This window comes from Falco naumanni, chromosome 6, assembly GCF_017639655.2.
Source record: "Falco naumanni isolate bFalNau1 chromosome 6, bFalNau1.pat, whole genome shotgun sequence".
Taxonomy (NCBI): Eukaryota; Metazoa; Chordata; class Aves; order Falconiformes; family Falconidae; genus Falco; species Falco naumanni.
Window position 1 is genome coordinate 43,538,468 of NC_054059.1, and position 21,383 is coordinate 43,559,850.

At 40.1% G+C, this 21,383-nt stretch overlaps 1 protein-coding gene across 3 annotated transcripts in view; it reads left to right on the top strand.

Annotated features, from left to right (window-relative positions):
* Window positions 1-21,383, top strand: part of GRM1 (glutamate metabotropic receptor 1) — a 197,724-nt gene that overhangs the window by 138,445 nt on the left and 37,896 nt on the right. For all 3 annotated transcript variants that reach the window (XM_040599251.1, XM_040599253.1, XM_040599252.1), the window contains exons 4-6: window positions 11,799-12,045; window positions 18,144-18,312; window positions 20,158-20,284. In XM_040599251.1, the coding sequence (XP_040455185.1) occupies window positions 11,799-12,045; window positions 18,144-18,312; window positions 20,158-20,284 (543 nt within the window). The remainder of the gene's footprint in view (window positions 1-11,798; window positions 12,046-18,143; window positions 18,313-20,157; window positions 20,285-21,383) is intronic.

The window sequence follows — 21,383 nt, forward strand, 5'->3', positions numbered from 1 at the left end:
GATTATCTTCTATGTTGCCCATTTCTGGAATGAACTTGTCATTTAATGTTATGTTCTATTTGAACTGGAGTAGATTTTTTTAAGCCCAAACCACATGCGGCGATGGATTCCCCAAGTTCAGAATCACAGTCATAGTTTTATTGATTTCTAGTTTTAAGCCTTGAATATTATGCTTGGGTATTTGACTGTAGGTACTAATAAGCTGCTGTTATTCCATGCCAGATTCCTGGACAGTTCCATGAGTCTTCCAATGGGTGGTCACAGTATTTTATTTGGAGATGGATTTACATACGCTAGAAGGGCCGTATATTGATTTTTTTTTTATGATCATCAAGTCGGTTAAATATCCTTACAGCTTGCTTACTTGATGATGGACTTAATTCAAAACATCTTCATTAGAATGTGCATAATAATGAATGTTCATGATTTTATGTGTATTATGGCAGTTGTAAGTATAGTCCCAGTTTGGCACACGAATGCAGCCATGAAAAGAATGGCACATAAAACCAAACTCATGTTTCTTTTCAAACCCTTTCAGCTTACACTGAACTGTGTTTTCCTGGGAGTCAAAGATACAGAAATTGATACATCTCAAATAGGGACAGTTCTTTTCCTCTGTTTTTTTCCAGTCTTTTGATTCCAAAGGACAGGAATTAAGATAATAGCCAAAATGAGGTAATAATTAACATTAGAACTTAATACTCTCTTCGATTTTTTGTTATATAGCTTCACTGTTGGACATTCTGTGAATTGTATTTCCCAAGCTGATCGCACTGCAAGAACACATACAGATACCATGTGTGTGGATCTTTCTTTTTGTTTTGAAAGGGGCTGGGTTTTTTCACCCTGCACTGAGCTATACTCTATATCCTTCAGCTTCTATTTCATTAAAAAACAGCCTTCACTGCAGAGATATTTCATCACAATCATTCTACTAAAAGCTAGGAACAAAGTGAAGCAATGCAAAAATTTCCTGCCAAACCTTTAACAGCTTATTGCAGTGGATGCCTACAGAAGTTTCAAATACTCGCTTGCAGGCTTGTTTAGCGGAGAAAGAATTTCAGAAAATCATCCTCATAGGGCCTTAAACCCTAGGATTTTTCTTAAGTAAAATTCCTTATGAAGAATTTTAGCCCAGTGGGAAGAAACACAGAGGCTTCAGGCCATACTGTCACCCCTTACAGAAGCTTTATTGGGCTGGTGAGCTTCTGTCAGGCCATCTGCTGTAAGTGGATCTCTCCAGGCCTGCATTTAACAGCATGTGCCATATGCATTAACTTGTAGGAAGTCCTCTGCTTGTTGACCAGTTTCCTGCTCTTTTTCTTGTTGTTATAAATACTTTCTGTGGACACTTTCCGTATTCTTGCAACTTTTCAACTCTATGATAAGTTTCTCTCAGCTCTCACTGACAGGAATTATAAATGCATGGGGACAATTTGCGTAGATTGCAAACCTGTGACGGTAGAAAGCTAGACCTTGCCAGGGGCAGCCTAGGGAAGGAGGAGACGGCCCTCTCTGGGGGTGGCTGGTGTGCAGACAGCTGTGCTGTTAGCACAGCCCTTAGGCAGGACATCATATTTCTCTTCCTTCCTTCCGTCCTTCCTGTCTTTCTTTCTTCTCTGCTAGCCAACAGAAGAACCAGAGCAGGTGATGCAGATTTATGGAGAAGGCGAAAAGGAACTTCTTCTCAACCACAGGCCTGTTTTGCACTCCCCTGCCTCCCACTCCAGTGGTGCAGTGTTGGCAAAACCATGCTGTCAGCTGCTGCACAGGTCTCCAGCTTCCCTCTAGCCTCTCTCCAAAGGCAGAGAGGGGCTGCAGCATTGCACGTCAGCTGGGAGTGCTTGTGAGTATATAATCTTTCACCCAGACATGCTTCGCCTGCTTGCCCCAGCACTGTCAGGTACAGACATCAGGCATGCCCAGTCCTTGCATTCACTTGAAGCTGCAGCCAGCCTTTGGGAAAGGACAGTCCTCATCCCCTGCTTCACTCCTTTGGGTCACTAGAAAGGAGAGGTAAAAAGAAAGCTCTCACTGCTCTCTTGGGCACAGGCACATTTGAACACATCTTTGTCATCTCCCACAGAGTGAGCATGAGTTATGTGCATTGTCGCTTTGTGTTTACGTCTTAAATCTGCTTTTCCTTGAGTCATATAGTTGTGTGAGTCTGAATGTCCACAGGGAGAGGCAGAAAGGGCAGGGATGGGAAGCAAGCCTCAGACTCTTGTGTCTGCTAAGCAAAGCTTGCAGACTGGGAAATACAGGAGCAATTAGGAATTGGTTTCCTTTTGTTTTGCTCTCAGATTGCGCGGTGGATGGGCTGGACCTGCAAATTCAGACTTGGCGTAGGGCTGCCAGGACCGCTCAGTCACTTTTCTCCTGCCCAGTGCAGCGACTGAGACTCCCCCTGCATCTGATTAATGAATGAGTCAGCAGCTTGTGCGGTCTTTTCTCATAATATTTCAGCTCCACTGTGGCACTGTTGTATTTGTGTATGCCAGCCTCATTCCAGAGACTTTGACACTAAGCTCTTAAAGCCCTAATGTGCTTACATAACATGATACGGAGAACCAAGAAAGTAAATTTAATTAAAATCTTTCCCCACTGCTTCTGACACACAAGGAGAGACAAAAGGAAGACACTTCTTTTTTGAACACTAAAGAGTAATGTGGCGCCCTCACAAAAACACACAAGGAAACTGAAGACACTGGTGGTGTATAGTATATCTAAAAAGGGGACTAATCTTTTAAAGTTTAGGTATTAATCATCTGAAATTAAGAAGAACCTGTGCCTTTGATGGCTGAATTAATGTTTTGGTTTCCTTTAGCCATTGAGTTGACATCTGTGAAAGATATGTTCGTAAAAGTAAGTAAAAAATCCCAAACCCTTTTAAATTCAGTATCAACTTCATTCTAGAAGAAGGTTCATTAGTTATTTGACCAACATTGCTAGTGAAAACAAATAACCCACTGCATACAAATATTGCTGCAATCAGCTTCCTGCTAATGCCTTAGAGAATTCTAGAGCAAATTTTTGCAGTAGCTTCTGCTGAATGTTCAGCTTTTGCACAGCTTTCACTTCTCTCCGTAGTTTTATACAAGAATAGAAGTACACTTATCCCAATTAAAAAGCAACACTCATCAGATGTAACAAAGCAGTAGTATCTGGGAGACCCACAGGTTTCCCCATACTCCAAAAGAAAGCAGCAGGGTCTCTCAACTGGTAACTGTAATTGTATCCTAGCTTTTCAGGGAAAAATACATCAAATATAATTGCATGAATTGAATCTCTTTGCTTGGGGAAATAAAACCCATTTGATGAATGGAAGCGAAATCTTTCTGATTTAATGACATCCTGAAAATGAAGTCTGCAGCCCCATGAACTCCATTTATTGCTTCACATCTTACACAGTACTGTAAGATGTCAAATGTTTATCAGCATGTTTTGAAATCTGGAGTAGAATACACATATTGTAAGATACTCCTTCCTTTTAGCTGCACTAGTGAAAGCTCCGCTTCCTCTCTTCTTGCCAAAGGGCAGAGCAACTGGCAATTCTGTGGAGTGCTACATTACTTTCTATAGACTGGTGACATGATGCTCAGGAGGCAGTTAAGGAAAGATCCCTTTTCTTAAATAATACATCCTTCCTCACCCTTACCTGACAAGTAGTGGAGCTTCATCCAGGCAAACAAACAGTTGACATACCATGGGAATTGAGTTAGCTTTTTTATCTTGTGTCTTTTCAATAGCTCTTCTACTGCCCTCCCTGTATGTCCTATCTCCTCTTTTTCACTGTATTTAGCTGCCTCTTGAACTTGCATCCCTGCTGCAAATGTAGAGACATCAAAGTAGGAAGTGAAGGGTAACCATTACACATATGGTCTGGTTTTGTTTGAAAACAGTGTAATAACTGGTTTCCTGGGTCCAGAACCCATACAATAAAAAATAATTTGCCACAATGGGATTATTTATTGTAGGTTGAATGAAGCATTTATTATGGTCTGTGAAAAAATTTTCAGCCTATCATTCTGTCTCATGAAAATTAGAAATATTTTTTTAATTGAGATTGAAGCAAAGCGTCTTTTTTTCTGACCCTCTTTTGGCTTGATAAAACACACAAAAAAATTAATTTTTCCACAAATTTTTTGCTGTCACATTAGCTTGCATGTAGAGACAGCAAAGTCGTTGAGACAGCCCACAATAAGTGAAGCCTTCAGCCCTGATCCACAATTGCTTGTTCTGGTCACCAGGTAGCAGTTCTGGCCTTTCCTGCACAGGCAGTCAGCTACAGCTGGAACTGCCTGGAAAACAGGCAGTTGCTTCTGAAAACACAACTTCAGAACTTCTTGTAGCTCTATATTTGATTGTGGGCTGAAAGAGATGGATGGGTATTTTGATGTTTTCACATAGAATAACTGACTTTTACTAATCTGAATTGTTTCCTGTGATTTACATTTGGAAACGAGTACAGCGACATGAACAAAAGTCCTCTTTATACTGTCAAGACGTGAGGATTTCATTCAGCCATACAATATTAATGAACAGAGTGCACTTGTTATTAAGGTGATATGAAGAGAGAAAGCCAGTTAGTGCACAGGTTTTGAACATACTATCATTATATTAATTACACTGAGAGACATTATAATCTGTGTGATTCATTTTGCAGCGCCTTAAAGTGAAATTTGTTAAATAATTTTGTTATCTTTGTTGAGAGATAATGGTAAGAGATGTTATAAATGTAGGAGGGAGTGAACTGGCAATATTTGTAAAATATCTGAAGCAATAAGGGCAAATGAATTTAAACAAATGAAATCCTTTGCAAAAATTATTTCATAGAATCTTTGTTTGGCATGATTATTCACAGGATTAGGCGTTACTAAATGTCCTTATGTGCTAAAAGATGAACTGGCGGGGAAGAAGACTTGCCTGACTGAACAAAGACCTTTGGCTGGAACTCAGGAAAAAAGGAGAGTTTATGATCTTTGGAAGAAGGGGCAGCGCAACTCAGGAGGACTACAAGGGTTTCATGAAGTTATACAGGAAGAAAGTTAGAAGGGCCAAAGCCCATCTAGAACTTAATCTGGCTACTGCCATAACAGTAAAAAATGTTTCTATAAATCCGTTAGCAACTTTCCATCATTTGTCAGCAGTCCTGGCAAAGTGGGGAAGACCAGCTGACTGGAAGTTAGCAAATGTGACACCCATCAACAAGAAGGGCAGGAAGGAGGATCCAGGGATCTGCAGGCCTCTTCTGTCCTCAGTGCCAGGGAAGGTTATGGAACAGATCATACCGAGTGCCATCACGCAGCACGTACAGGACAACCAGGTTATCAGGCCCAGCCAGCAAGGGTTTATGAAAGGCAGGTCCAGCTTGACTAGTCTGATCCTCCTTCCATGACAAGAAGACCCACCTAGTGGATGGGGGAAAGGTTGTGGGTGTTGTCTACCTGGACCTAAGTAAAGCCTTGACACCATCTGCCACAGCATTCTCCTGGGGAAGCTGGCTGCTCATGGCTTGGATGGCTGTACTCTGTGCTGGGTAAAAAGCTTGCTGAATGGCCAAGCCCGAAGGGTGGCAGTAAATGGAGTTACATCCATGTGGTGGCCAGTCACAAGTGGTGTTCCCCAGGGCTCCGTACTGGGGCCACTCCTGTTTAACATCTTTATTGACAATCTGGACGAGGGGATTGAGCGCACCCTCAGTATGTTTGCAGACGACACCAAGCTGGGGGGAATGTTGATCTGCTTGAGGGCAGGAAGGCTCTGCAGGGGGATCTGGACAGGCTGGACTGATGGGCCGAGGCCAATTGTATGAGGATCAACAAGGACAAGTGCCAGGTCCTGCACTTGGGTCACACCAACCCCATGGGGCACTACAGGCTAGGTGAAGAGCAGCTGGAAAGCTGCCTGGTGGAAAGGTACCTGGGGTTTCTGGTCAACAGCCATGAGCATGAGCCAGCAGTGTGCCCAGGTGGCCAAGGCGGCCAACAGCGTCCTGGCTGGTGTCAGAAGCAGTGTGGCCAGCAGGACGAGGGCAGTGATCGCCCCCCTGTACCCGGCACCGGTGAGGCCGCACCTGGAACCCTGTGTTCAGGTTGGGCCCCTCACTGCAAGGCAGACACTGAGGTGCTGGAGCGTGTCCAGAGACGGGCAACGGAGCTGGGGAAGGGTCTGGAGCACAAGTCTGATGGGGAGCGGCTGAGAGAGCTGGGGGTGTTTAGCCTGGAGAAATGGAGGCTCAGGGAGGACAGAAGCTCTCTACAAGTACCTGAAAGAAGGTTTGTAGTGAGGTGGGTGTCAGTCTCTTCTCCCAACTAACAAGTAATGGGATGAGAGGAAATAACCTCAAGTTGCACAGGAGGGTTTATATTGCATATTAGGAAAAACTTCTTCACTGAAAGGCTGGTCAAGCATAGGAACAGGCTGCCCAGGGAAGTGGTTGAGTCACCATCCCTGAAGGCATTTAAGAGACATGCAGATGTGGCATTTAGGGACATGGTTTGGTGGTGGACTTGGCAGTCCTGGTTTAATGGTTGGACTTGGTGATCTTAAAGGTCTTTTCCAACCTAAAAAATTCTATGATTCTAAATAAAATGAAAGAAAAAAATATTTTGAGGAACAGTGATAAAACAGAACTGTAAAATTAATTGAATTTTCTCTCCTGTGTCCAAAGATAAAAACATAGGTAGTTAAGCATCCAAATAAAATTGCTCTAATTTTTCTAAGCCAAATATCCTAAAATTCCACTAAAATTCATCATCTTTCATGTGTCATTTAGTTTCCAGAATAATTTTTAGCTCTTATCTTTAGAGACCCAGATTTGAAATGACAGATCAGTTCAGGCTTCTGTCCTGCTCCTTGCAAGACCGTATGATACAAATTTGTTGTGTTCCGAGTTTGTCAGGTCTCCTCTTTAACACGAGACACTGCAAGATATGTGCCTTCCATTGTTTTCCAAGAACATGTTATGTCACTAGCTCATCTCTGCACAAGCTCATACAGAGCCAGCTGAGTATGTTTGCTCAGAGTCAGGGTATTTTTTGTTTTGCTGAGTTTTTTTTAAATTTAGTTCAGTTTGAAGGGAGCTACAATGGCCATCTAGTCCAACTGCCTCGCCACTTCAGGGCTGACCAAAAGTTAAAGCATGTTATTAAGAGCATTGTCCAAATGCTTCTTAATCACTGACAGGCCTGGGGCACTGACCACCTCTCTAGGAAGCCTGTTCCATTTTTTAACCATCCTGTGGGTAAGGTGGTGTGTGTTGGAACTGAAGGAGAGAATAAGAAATCTGCCTCCATGGCTTCTCCAACGCATATGGATATTTGCTATAAGCCTGGGTACTTGTCTACCAGTTCATGGTGTAACCCCTGCTCTGCCACCTGGCATTTTGCACCTGGCAAGTTGTTATACACACAACCCAAGTATGGGAGGTTTCTTTTATTTCATCTTCCCAGTGAAAATTAACCCTAATTGTGCTTCCAGAACAATTTTTTTGCTTAAATGAGCACCCATATTGAATGTAACCAACCCCATGTTGTAACTCTCAATAAAGCTAAAACGTCATATGGCCTACCCGTGAAGCATATCAATCCCTGGAAGGACTGCTACAAATAAAGAAGACAGTATATACAATTTCTAAGACCTTCAGACCTCTGTCAGGACCACCAGAAAAGATAGCTCTCATAATGGTTGCTAACTGGACCAAGACAAAAAAATCACTTTTTATGTGACCTCAATATTCAGCAGATGACAGTTAGTAACAAACCATAAAATCTGCCTATTCCATATGAAACATTATCATTTACAACAATTTTATTCAGCAGATTTTGGCTTTTTGTTCTAATCAATAGTTATCTGTGAACAGATTATGTTCTTTATCAAATGTGTGTGTTTGTTCAAAATTTACCAACTGGCTAGGTATTGATCAGATTCCCCAACCAAAATGTTTTTACATTTCTTTCCATCCTAAATTCCTTCTTGCCCTAGTCTTTCTAGAGAACTGCAAATGACTAATCCTTTGTGCTTTATTTCTTATTTTATACTGACATAGGCTTGTCCTACCTTTACTTTATACAGGAAAATTAACTCATTTCTAGCTGTAATTCTGATAGTGTAGTTTTTCTTAACTTGAGTTTGTCAACTGGGATTTGCATAAGTACCCACTCTGCTCTCAAGAACACTGTTAATCCCACATCAACTTCACAGCAAAGGCACTAGATTAAATTGATGGTTGCTTTACGTTCAGGTCCTTCCAAGTACCTAGCTGAAGCCAAGAGTAGTTTGATGTGAGGCACATTATGGTAAAAGGAAAGACTCACAGTGGGTTTCATGACATTTTGGTCTGTTCTCTCCCTCTACTTAGGTACTACTTTTAGCACTGTTGGGAGCAGCCACAAGGTGTGCTATGGGGATTTTTTTTGTTTGTTTATTTTTTGTTTTAGTAGTATATGTGTGTATACCCTCCTCCTTTTTCAGCTTTTAGATTGACTGACAGAAACAAAGACTAAAACCAAAACTGTGGTACAAAAAAATGACCCAGACTATTGATGAACTGTTAAAATGAAATTATTAAAGGAAGATTTGCATCGCATCCAATACAAAAATATGTAACTATGAAATTTAGGACACCTGAATTCTTCAAGGTCATTCAAAAAAGTAATGACCTAATTTGAGTGACTACAATTAATCCAGTACTCACGTGGCTTACATTTATTCTTTTTTTTTTGCTTAGTGCAAGCTAGGGTCCTCAAAATAATAATAATAACAAAAAAAAAAGCTAACAAAATACTTTTCCATTTTTAATTTTAATAAGCCCTAGTGTTCAAATCAGTCTTTGTAGATCAATGTTATTTTTCACAAAGGATGTGAAAGGAAGTAAAAACAAGTTTCATAGTCCAGAGTTCTGCTTTGACCCTTTCAAAGACCTACTGAGGAAAAATGCAATATCACAGAGAAGTCCCATAATAAACATTGTTTTGTTCTTGTATTTCTTGACAAGCTGTCCTATGAAAACCTAAATGAACATCGATTACCTCTGTTTTGTCTCTGGCTGAACATAATTACATTATTTCATTTGTTTTAAAAATCCCCACACATTTCTTACTGATTGTCATAAGTGAATTTTTACAAGCTCAAATGCATAGGTATATCAATAATTTACAATGATGAAAATGAAATAAAATAGATTTTGACTGCGGGAAGTTAAGTTTGGGTAAAGCATGACTTCTTATGCTGGATTTACTGGAAAATATCTTATTTACACATAGGGATGTTGGTATTGCTGATCTGTAGACAATTCATTACCATATGATGCTTCATATATTGTTTTCCATTACAGTACAATTATTTCTATAGGTGATGTTAAGGCAGTCACCTTTGCAGTGTGGGACTATATGCTTGGAGCCTTAATGTAAGCTAGATGTTCACTCACAATTAGTCAAAAGCAAATCCTTCCACCACTGAATATTCATTTTCTTTGGAGGTATGCATATTGTATTGAAATATGAGGAACCAAATTCATACTTTGCAGAGTTAATACATACTTGAGGGCAATGGCCTCTTTTTAAACATTGGCAAGTTCTGTTACATTTAGTTTTCTGCCTCCAGCAACCGAATGAATGCTTGCCTCAGGAATCATGTATGGATGCTATCATTATCTCCTGCAAGTGTCATTGATGTTTGCGTTCCTTTTTTTTTTTTTTTTTTAAACTAATTGAGAAATCAATGAGGTATTTGAGATAAACTCCTAGGTAGAAAACAGCTGATTGTGCGTGCTGTGCACTATCAGTCATTTTGTGATCTCGTCCATGACTTGCTGCCTAGAAGCTTCATGAGAGGACTGCCGGACGGGGCACAGGGGCTTTCTGCCTTTCTTTCACATAAGGATGGACAACACATTCATTTTCTATCTACAGGAAAGCAGAATATGTGATAAATTCATGGTCTGTTAATCCTAAGGGACTAAGCAGCAGATAAAACACATCTAGAGATAGTATATTCAGACAGCATATTATATTCAGGCAACAGATGTCTAGACTATGCCATATGTACTATATGCAGTACATAAGTGAGGGTACATGCACTGTCATACTCTCTGCTTCCCTAGGTAAATATTGTCAGCTTACACAGAAGATTTCTATTCTTTCGGTGTTTCTGAACATGGGTCTGAATGTCATTGGTTTCATGTGATTTGCATGGGACCTATGAACCTTCTCCTGCAAAGAAAGTGGCAGATACATTGCCTCTGGGAAATATTTCTCCAGCTGCTCCTTGCTTGGTGGTGCTGATAGTGAATGTATGACAGTGAGAGGAGCACATGAGCTCATTCAGTCATATTACGCTCTTTTCACAAGGCTTTTTTAATTCACCATCACAACTGTGTGCTATGTTCAGCTCATCTGGAAAACAGCTACCGAGGCAAGATTTTCTTGCCCAGTTGTGATGAATGTCCTGTGCAAGAGAGACCCAGAGAAAGGAAGCTAGACAACCCTGCCTTTGGAATCTCTGCTATCCTAATGGATCCCCACCTGACATTTCTGAGTTGTAGGGTAAACAAGCTGAGAACTACCAGATCAGACCCTTTTCCATGGATAAATGTAAGGATGGTCTTCATGATTTGATATGAAAGCCATAACATATCTACATTCAGGAAAGAAACTATTTTTTGAAAGTTCCAGTGAACTTACAGATCTTCCTCTTTTCTTCATATTAAAATGACAACTATCTTCTCCAACCTGGATTTGAGAAGTGTCAGTTAACACCTAGTCTCTCACACATCCTACTTCCCCAGCGTAGACAAGGTGTTACTTAGACAAAGTAACAGAGAGTGGATTGCAAATGCCTGTTAAACACCGAGTAACGTGGGAGGTCTACAGATAAAAGCATCTTGCAGTTTGGAGCATATTGTGATAGAATGACTCAGGGGGAAGGAAACAAAACAGGGAGGTTTCTTGCTTGCAGCTCCCTCAGGACCCCTGCAGCACAGGTCAGCTATGACTCGGGGTCAATGCTGACAGCACTCAGCAGCTCGTGACAGAAAGCGGGGAAACGGCCCAGGACCCAGCGGGGGCTGATGTGAAATGCAGACACAAATGGCACCCTCTGGCAGTGCCTGCACATCAGCCCATCAGAGCTGAAATCCACGTGTGGGGAAAACCTTCACTGCCACATTTTTTCTGATCAAGGGACAGAGACTTCAATGTCTACTCTTGCTGCAGTTACATAAATGTCTTTTAGTACTATAAACTTTGTTTGACTTTCTGTAGCAATTCCAAATTGGCATATCTACTACTACTTTTAGCTAAAATGATTATTTCTGATAACTTCAGAAGTGATGATCATTTAGGTTGTTTACTTATTAACACTGAAAGGGACATAGCTATCTTGGCCCTCAAAAATATGAGATTAAAAAAATATCTTCAAATGTGACAAAAAGTCAAATTTACAAGCAAATTAAAAATTGTTCTGGCTGAAATTTATCCCTTTCTAGCATATGTAACATTGTGGAATGACAAGCAAAATTTTGAAAAGAACAAATTCTAGCTGACAATTTGATTAAAATGGTGCTTTCTCATGAGACATTTCACTTTCAATGAATTAAAGATTTCTGGGGGGGGGGGGGGGAAGGGAAAGTGTGGTTTTGGGTTTTTTATTTAATTAAAATCCCTGGCTGGCACCTTGTTTATGCTTCTAAAGCTTTGTAAAAGAAATAAGAAAATCCCTCTTTATGTCTCATTCTTTTTCATATTTTCATGTTATTTCATCTTTGTTTATAACACTTGTTTTTCTTACTATTGTAGGCAATGAAAGCCTGGAAGAAAATTATGTGCAGGACAGTAAAATGGGATTTGTCATCAATGCTATATATGCTATGGCTCATGGGCTACAAAATATGCATCATTCCCTTTGCCCTGGACATGTTGGGCTGTGTGATGCTATGAAGCCAATCGATGGCAGCAAGCTCTTGGAGTTCCTTCTCAAATCCTCGTTCATCGGTGTTTCTGGAGAAGAAGTTTGGTTTGATGAAAAGGGAGATGCCCCTGGAAGGTAAAGAGATATTTCACCTCAACTAATTAAACCATGTGTTGGGAAGGGGGAATGTTGCTGGGTTTGGTGATGGAGATTTCTTTGGCCATTTTGCTAAAGCATACAGCATGCATACCGTGAGACATAAATGGAGTTACTGGGGTTAGTCTTACCATTAGCCAGAAGTAACACTGGTAGCACACAATATAGGCATAGCTACAGCTTGTATTGGGACAGGAACTACAGCAGAGCCTGTAAAATTTCTAGTGTTTCAGGAGAGGACAAACCTTGTATCCCACAGACTTTTGGTGCGTACCACTGGTACTCCGCACCAGGGTCTTAATATGTATAAAGCCTGATACAAGTGATTGGAATTTAATGAAGCATTTACTTAATAAGGTTATGAAGGTAAAGCTGTAGAGCACTTCCTCTTCCAACTGGAGCTCTGCTGAATTCTTGCCAGCAACTATTTAGTTCTGCTTGGTGAACTCCTGTGTGCTCTCTCAACTTGTTTCACTCCAAATAAGATCTCCTGTTCCAGAGTTTAAAGATAGATAATTTTAATTTATTTTTTTTCCATGAAGATACTGTGTTTCACTCATTTGGGGTCTGGTAAATTCCAGCTGTGGTAACTGCTACTGTCTATCCCTTGCTAGCAAACACAGTATGTACCTGAGCAATATGTGAAACAGGAACTTTGCGGACTTGGACGTCACCTTTGTTCCTCTTACAGGAGCCAGCTGACAGAAATTTTTTCCTCTTCATTTAGTTCTGTGGCCTCTATCCAACAACTTTAACTGTGACACCTCCCAGAAGGATTTATTTTTCAGTTTGTTTGTTGGTTTTTGGTGCTTTTCTTTTCTTTATAAATAACTTTATTTCAGCTGCTGAAGTGCAAATTCCATTATTAACTGAAACCTACTCAGAGGTTTCTTCATTGAAGTTAGTTTTCCTGCTGAGTGATTAAAGTGTTATAAAAGACTCTCTCACTCCATCTTTGGGCTTATTGCATAAATGCATCTGAATGCCAACACTGCACAATGAGACTGCTTTGGAACAAACAAGTTTGCAGTCTGGCATATGCCTTCAGAGAGTATTCCTGAGACAGAGAGGCCTTAAAGCAACTCTTTTCTCTATTACTAACCTTTATCAGCAGAACTGTCCAACATTTTTACCATTTTCTATTTGCATTTCTTGTTATATTTAAACAGTATATACATTTAAACAACTTGTTACATTTAAATAGTAATAAAAACCTGGTCAGTTTGGTCTTCTGGAGCGTTGTATACTTCAGATTTTTTTAGTCAGAGATATAGATGAGCTAGGTCAGACTTTGAAAGTAGAGGCAAGCAGTTCCGTTACAGCCCAACACATACTTACTGACACAAATACATAAATCAAGTCTTTGCACACATAATTTAGATAAGACAGAGAAATTACTGCTTAGTGTAACTTTATTACACACTACTTATGTCCATAAAAGTATTACTTCATCTTTGCATATGCTACATTGTCTGCCTGTTAGTTATTTGCTTTGATGTTTAGGTGTAATTTTCCAGTTTTAGCCCAAATCTTACTTATTATCTTGTCACCTGAGAGCATTTCCAAACCTATCAAAAGTACCAAGCGTAGAACTAGAATGAACAGTTCCTGAACTGAAGATATAGGAGGGATTATATCAGGATATTTTTCTGAGTAGGTCAGAATGACAGAAATTATTCTATCCATTATTTTCTTCTATAGGAAGGTTCATTTCTCCTGATACCCTGGCCTATTTAGAATTTGATGGGTTATTTTAGGTGAGTTTGGGATTTGGTTTCTTTGTTGTTGCTATTCCTCATTTATATTTTCGCAGCTGGAGTTAGCAAGTTTGGGCAAGAAAATTCAATTAACCTTTTTGTTATTCATGCTGTAATCCTTGGATCGGATCAGTCTGTGGCATTTATGACAGGGACAATATCATATCAGACAATGGTGATGTGTATATGAAACGCTATCTATATGGTCTGTCAGATCTTTGTATGCCAGCAGTAGTTTATGCCCATGCATATTGCATTTAGCTTCAGATTAGCCCCAGTGTTCCCACAGCTCCATGTGGAAAACTTCTTTGTGGATGAGTGAACAGACCATACCATTGTATCAATATTCAAAAGAGCTTTTCTACCTCAGCAAAATACAAACACCACATACAACACCTAAACACAGCAGAGATCACCAGATCTGAAATTTCCTAGGTTTTTTAGCTTTTCTGTGCCAGTGCAAGAATGTCACACAAATAGATAAAAAGATTTGTGATACAATGTTACCATATCATATGAACAAATCAACTTCACAAGATGGAATAAATCGATATTCCTTCTTAGAAGGCAGCACCCTTCCTCATACTTTATTTTCAAAATCTGTGAGGTTCTTTGAGCAATTGGCTCTCACCAGCTCCTAGTTACTATCATCATGAGTACAGATGCCTGTAGTTATGTTTGCCTGACACATAATTTCCTGTTTTGAACACCCTACAGCTTCATCACACCTTAACCGTTTGTTTAGATACAACTCTTTTTCTGTCCCAGGCTCAGTTCATGGTTTCAAGCTTTTTTCAAAATGAGATTAGAAAACCTGAAGCATTTTTTGAAGGTTTATTTCTTCTATGCAGAATCTTTTCTTTGAAGAGCTTTTATGCAGAAATGTGAAGCAGACCTTTATCAGAAGGGCACAAATATAGTCACTTAACTGACTGCACTACCTCTGGGAAAAATGATATTGATGTAGCTCTGCAAAATCAACAGTATGTGCTCTCTATACTGTCATGAAGAACATGCTGGTAAAATTGCTGAACTTCTTACTTTCATTGAGTACTTCCCATTTCCTTTCTCAATAGTAATCATATCACTCAAATTTCCAGAAAGACTGGAAAAGGTGTGAGGGATGCAGTAGTCAATACCACATCCTTCTCTGGGCCTATGCAAGGGGCAAATAATTTTGAGCTCTTGTCTGTTCTAGGGTAACTGCCTACTTTTAGCTTATGGCAGGTATGAAGAAACTTACCTCTCTAGGACAAAAAATTTGTGTGGGGCTCTGACCATAAAAAGATATGTGACAGTGGGCAGGAGAAATGGACCTCTGATATATGGAGAAATGCTGAGGTTCATTAGCTAACAGAAACACTGTGTTTCACTTTACCTTAACTAGACTTGGACACAGACCTATATAGGTCCATCTAGTTCAAAAATTCCAGTAGCTGTCCTGGCTTCAGATGTGGCAACTCTATCAACTCCAATGCTTTGAGTAAATTATCAAATGCATAAAGCAAAGACTTCAAACTTGTATATAAAGGAACCTTTTGTCCAATTTACGTGGTTGTTTTGGAGTATGGCTTTGTGGGTTGTTGTTTTGGCCAGTTACATCCCAGTGCTTTGCTCAGCATTACTGTTTTCCATTCTGCCTTCCAGTATAGCATACCTCACTGCTGGTCTGGTACTATGGCTATGGAAAAAGGTAACTTTAGCTGTCTCAGACTCATTGGAGTAACAATATGCCTGTGGCCAGCTGGCTAATGTTCTGGCTCACCTCACAAATAACTTGTTCATATGACACCACCTATTTGGTCACATCATTTTCCAATATACCAGAGAGCTTGCTCTTATGTTAAGAAGAATTAATTTTCTTATCTGCAGAGTGTTTTCATGGCTTCTGTAAATGCTGCCCTATATGTGTGAAATCCAGCTGCCTCCATGGTCCTCACTCTCTTAGAGCTTCACAACTTTTGTCAAATCCACTTCTTTTGGGATAACAATTTTTAGCTTGGACATAGACCAGAACTGTTACAGTTGTACGTATGTGAACGAGTGGATGGGGGGAGGTATTCCAGCACTAAACTTGCCCTTAATCAAAGCAGATTTTTTTTTTTAATTAAGAACAAGAAGGAAAGGATGAAGAACTTATGCACATCTCCATGTACCAAGTGTAGTTAGAGTTAGACTGCATTTTTCCACATAAATTTCAAGCCGCATATCAAAGCTGCAAACGTTGTACTACAACTTGTCATATGCAAGACTGTGCAAAAGCTTTTAGTCTGCATACTTTATTCTTTGACAGATAACTGATAGAAAAGGGAAAAGTCTTATAAGAAAACATAAGAATGGCTTTCAACCTAAAATCACGTCCCTGAAATTGCCAACCCCTGATTGATATTGCATTAATGCCATTCTGTGCCTTGTAATATATTTTAGCAAAAATGAAAACTGTGCAGGCTCAAAAATTCCATTAAGGGAATGTGAGGTTTTAGTAATCTTTTATTCCCCTTCCTGAATTCATTTTCCAGCCCAGAGTAACTTACTTTGTATCAGTCTAATACAAGGTCACACTAAAATTCGAGTAGGTTCTTCTTTCTAGGAAGAGGCATGTACATTCCTGCTCAGTTTTACTCCTGTCTGTTGAGTCTATATTATAAAGTGCCAGGCTCATATTACTTCTTGCTATCCTGATTCTTCATAGTCCTGAAAACATATTTTTTTTTATGTTCTCCCTTCATAAGAACTGAGATATGAGAGGGAACTGTTTCCTAGTGAATTTTAAATTTACACTTTTTCTAAGCAACACCTCAATTAATAGCTGATTAAGAATCAATAGAGCTGCCTCCTGCTTGGAGCTCCATGGAATTCAATGGCAAGAGCCCCTTTTCCCACGTGATTCGTTGGAGCTCTGCAATGGCACTGACATTGTCAGTGGCAAGACTGAGGTCTAAATACAGCTGTAAATGTGCACTTCTTTAAATTACCTTTAACTAGAGAAATTCCAAAGACTCAGTTAAGACAGACAGACATCTAGAGTGTAATTCTAGCACCTCTCTCCTCTGTGAAGTGCAGAGGTTGAAATTTTGCATGTTTGAACCTCAGAAGGGAAAAGAAATAAATGGATGTCTCTCTTTGCCCACAACAGGTTGAAATTTTGCATGTTTGAACCTCAGAAGGGAAAAGAAATAAATGGATGTCTCTTTTTGCCCACAACTAAGCATCCCAGTTTTATTTATGGCTCATAGTTTGCTTACCTTTCATTCCTAAAGAACATACGGATTAGCAACAGTTCTTACAAACAAAAGATATTTTTTTTCTCCAGAGACAGACAATGCAGTTGAGAAAAACAAGGCAGTAACTCCCAGGCCTGGCAAACAGAAGATGCTTTTCAACACTCAGAAGGTGATTTTTAGCTCCAATGCTGATTTCTCGTTCTCAGCCCTCTTTCTCTTGTCCTTTTTTAAACAGCACCCCCCCCCCCCCCCCCCCCCGCCCTTCTCATCTGAAGAGGCCAGGCTGTAGGTCCAGCCTTTTTTGTAGTTCTTCCTCTCTGTGCACTCTCCAATATTACTTCTCCCATTCTTGCTTATTTCCTACTAAGAAATCACCACAGTTAATCACTGCTTTGCACAAGCTACACTATGTAGGTTAAAGAGAGAACAGTACAACTAGCAGTAAGGGACTCACTCACACCAGGTCCAACAAATGAAAGGCAATGATGGAGGCAGGGAAGCTGTTTATTGTAGCAATGTTTTATGCTTCCGTTACATTAGCCTTGGGAAGTTCTCTCCTAGTTGCCTGGGGTGAGGAGGGAAATTTTGTGCCCGAGCTGCAAATTTTTCCTGACAGTCTCACTGGGCTGGGTAATAGAAATAGTTGAACCAGTGCTTACAGTTAACTTATGGCATACTGGTTCAGTTAGTTTGAGCATTTCTACTGATTACTTCAAGTTCCCAGCAGAAGCTACACTGCAACCAGCCTGTATGTAGGCACCAAGTGAATGTTTAAGGCATCTTGAAAAATGGCTAAAAACCACACCATCCATCCAGTGCATACATGTGCATCTTTAGCAGAGCTGGCTGTCTTTAATGTGTGGTTCTTCTGGACACACAACCTTTTACCCACAGTTTTGTGTAAGCAGTTCAGCTGATTGGTAATGGTGTGGCAATCAGAGCTGTCATTTCCCATGATTCTGCTGAAAATCCTACAGGTACGCAAATCCTAAGGGTTGATATTAATATTTATGGAGGCAAAAAGAAAAGGTCAAGTTAATTTTTTATCCTTCGTGTTGTAGGACAGTGACTCATCTTCTATTTTTTTTGCTTGCAGGTACGACATCATGAACCTGCAGTACATCGAGCCCAACCGCTATGACTATGTCCTCATTGGGACCTGGCATGAGGGAGTGCTCAACATCGATGACTACAGGATTCAGATGAATAAGAGTGGGATGGTCCGATCGGTGTGCAGTGAGCCTTGTTTGAAGGGCCAGATTAAGGTTTGCCTCAGACTCTAACTTTTTGCTATAGAAATTGATTCATCAGTGGTTTTTTCCCTAAACCCAAGCAAGCTTCTTTCAAGCCAAGGGGTAGGACTTCCTTTTCTTCAGGAAAGCCAAAATTATAGAAATACTCCTAGATTTACATCTTACTCTTACAATCCCACATACAGGCCTATGTTTTCTAAAATTGCCCTTTGTAGAGATGCAGAATCTTCTAGTGTGACAGGATTTGAATTTCACCTTATGTGAGAAAGCACAGAATTTTCATTTAGTCATTGCCTACAACATTCAGTGGCTGTGATTCACTTGGGGGCTGATCCTGAAAATAACGTGACCCATGGGAATGCAGTATTTTGTTCCAGCAAGAACACCTGCAAGAAAAAGGGGAAAAAATGCCTATTTGTGTCTCGTGTTCACAACAGGAGGTATGGAAACACAAATGAAATCACTCTGTGTTTACCAAACAGTAGCACTTGTACCAAGCTACAAATAATTTGCCACCTGCCATGTCTGGATGACATAAAGACATGTTTCACCAGTATCAAAATTGTATGGATGCAGTAAGTTTAAAATGGCAAGAAGCCCATTCAGTAAAATCACCTTAGAGCAGACCTTCCTTTCTAATTTCATGTAATAAGCACACTTGCAGCTTTTTAATTCTATATTGCTAATCTAAGCAATGTGATTGATGATTTGGCAAAGGAGTAGTGACATATTCCAACAGTCTTGGAGGGGAAACATTATCGTTATTTACTACCCTCCAAAACATCTCTTCCCTGTTTTTGAGATTGTGCAGTTTGTGTATGTGTGTGTATATGTAAACACCATGCATACAAAATGCCAGCTTCGGCTGCCATTGAAGTCTATTGGAATCTCTCCACAGACTGCAGGAGGAAATGTTAACAAAAAAAGCCCACAAAGCCAGCATTCAATAAAACAAATATTTCGTGTTTCACTACTACACTTAGCTCTGCATATAGATGGATAGGAAGATCCTGGAGAGAAGGCTTGATTCCTCCTTTCTGGTAAACAGAGCTGAGTCTTTGTTGGAACCCCATGAGCTGGAGAAATCCTTAATCTTTCTTTTAGCCTCAGCATAATGGAACTAGGAATCAAGACAAGAAAACCAGCTTTTCAACATTGGATCATTAAATTTAGCAGCTTCACAGCAGAGAAAGATACAGCTTTCAGGGACATTTCTCTCCAAAAGAGCTGTTCTGAAGCATGCACTTGGTCACTGCATATTGGTTTTATTTTCTACTAGGACCCATTACATCCTTTAAGCAGTATATTTTTTAATTTGCTCTTATTTGAATTTCTATTTACACTAGTGTAATGAGCTCCAAAGAGACTTCCATGTAAATTGGTATTTATGTGTGTGTGTGCACTTGTGTGTGTATATTTATATATCTATCTATGCATGAATCACTCTTTGTTCTAACCTTTGACTTTGTTTATGGGTTTTGGTATGCAACAGATATTAAGCGTGGGCTGAGCTACTTGTCCTGACCTGAACCATCTCTCAGATTAAGCCTTTTCTCAAGCCTGACTGAAAATATAACACCATGCCTCTGTACCAAAGAGAAAAAATGTTTTGTACTTTTAACTCAGACTTGCTACCCCCAAAATTAAATAGAATTCTCCCAGATATTATCCTTGAATTCCTAAGCACAAACTTTAATATGTAGGGGTAGGTACAGAATCAGGATTCATGTTTTCTAGTTGTTTGAAATGTGCCATACACAGGGATCCTGTCATATTTTAAACAGTGCAGGTGGTATCTGCTGGTTGTCTGTGTTGTCTTATAGAGGATCATAGCTGAGGATGTATTTTGCATTACAGGTGATCAGGAAAGGAGAAGTGAGTTGCTGCTGGATTTGCACTGCTTGCAAGGAGAATGAATTTGTTCAGGATGAATTCACATGTAAAGCCTGTGAGCTTGGCTGGTGGCCAAATGCTGACCTGACAGGTAGGGATGTGTCCCTCCAAATGCATTCCCATTTTACGTGGTGTAAGAAGAATGGTGCGTGGTGGAGAGTAAGATGGCAGTATGAAGAGATATTAAAGGCAAATATTTAAACGCACATCCCCATGCAGCTTAGGGTACATTATAAACTGTTTTATCTTTTGGCTCAGTTCAACAGCACTGGCAATAAAGATGGCACAATTTCTACGAAGAAATGACATTGTCTGTTCCTCCTCTTCAGTTAGCATAAGCACTGATAAAGCTGTTAAGACTGCTAATGAATTCAGCAGCATTTGCTGCAATTTTAGCAGTGATTATCACAAAAATGCAGTGCATCCTTGTCAGATTGACTTGATACTCTTTCTGATTGTTCTACCATGCAATTAGTAATACTTTATCTGGGATTTCAGAGGCCATTCAGCAACTGATTACCAGACTTTTGTTCGGTATAAAGATCATTCTTACTGCACCTGCAAGCAAGAGGAATGTAAACAAAATCCTAAGAAAGGCTGGCAGAAGAAAGGGAAACAGCTAGAAGTGGTCTCCCCTGTGTATATGCTTTGGATGAGTGACATCTTTCTGCTATTTTGTACCTGTCAGGGTCAACCTCCACAACTGCTCAGGGCTTTGCAGTAACCGTTACCCCAAGAAAATAGATTTAATGCACTGAGAAACACCACCCTGACCTTGGGGGTTGCTTTGCATCACTGTAGAAGGCTACTGGCACTTCTGCCCCATGCCGCATCTGCAAATCTTGGCTGACAGTATTCAGCAGGGCATCTGGCTACCTAGCTGAAGATCAAATGTGCAATTTATCACATCTTTGTCCTTTAACATGACTGGCTGGGAACTAGATGTTGCTTCAGCATTTAACACATAGATGAAGTACTCAAACCTTAATTAAATATTTCCAAGACATACTGTTCAGCTAGCCACTGAACTGAGGTGAGCTTTCAGATGATTTAGAGAGGGAAGGCTGCCCACTTCTTCAGCTAAAAATATATTATTAATCACAATAAACTGGGAAATTTGATCCATTGTTTATCTTAGTTTTCTATGGAAAATAAGCTACAGCCACGTCCCAGATGGGTGTGTATCTGTC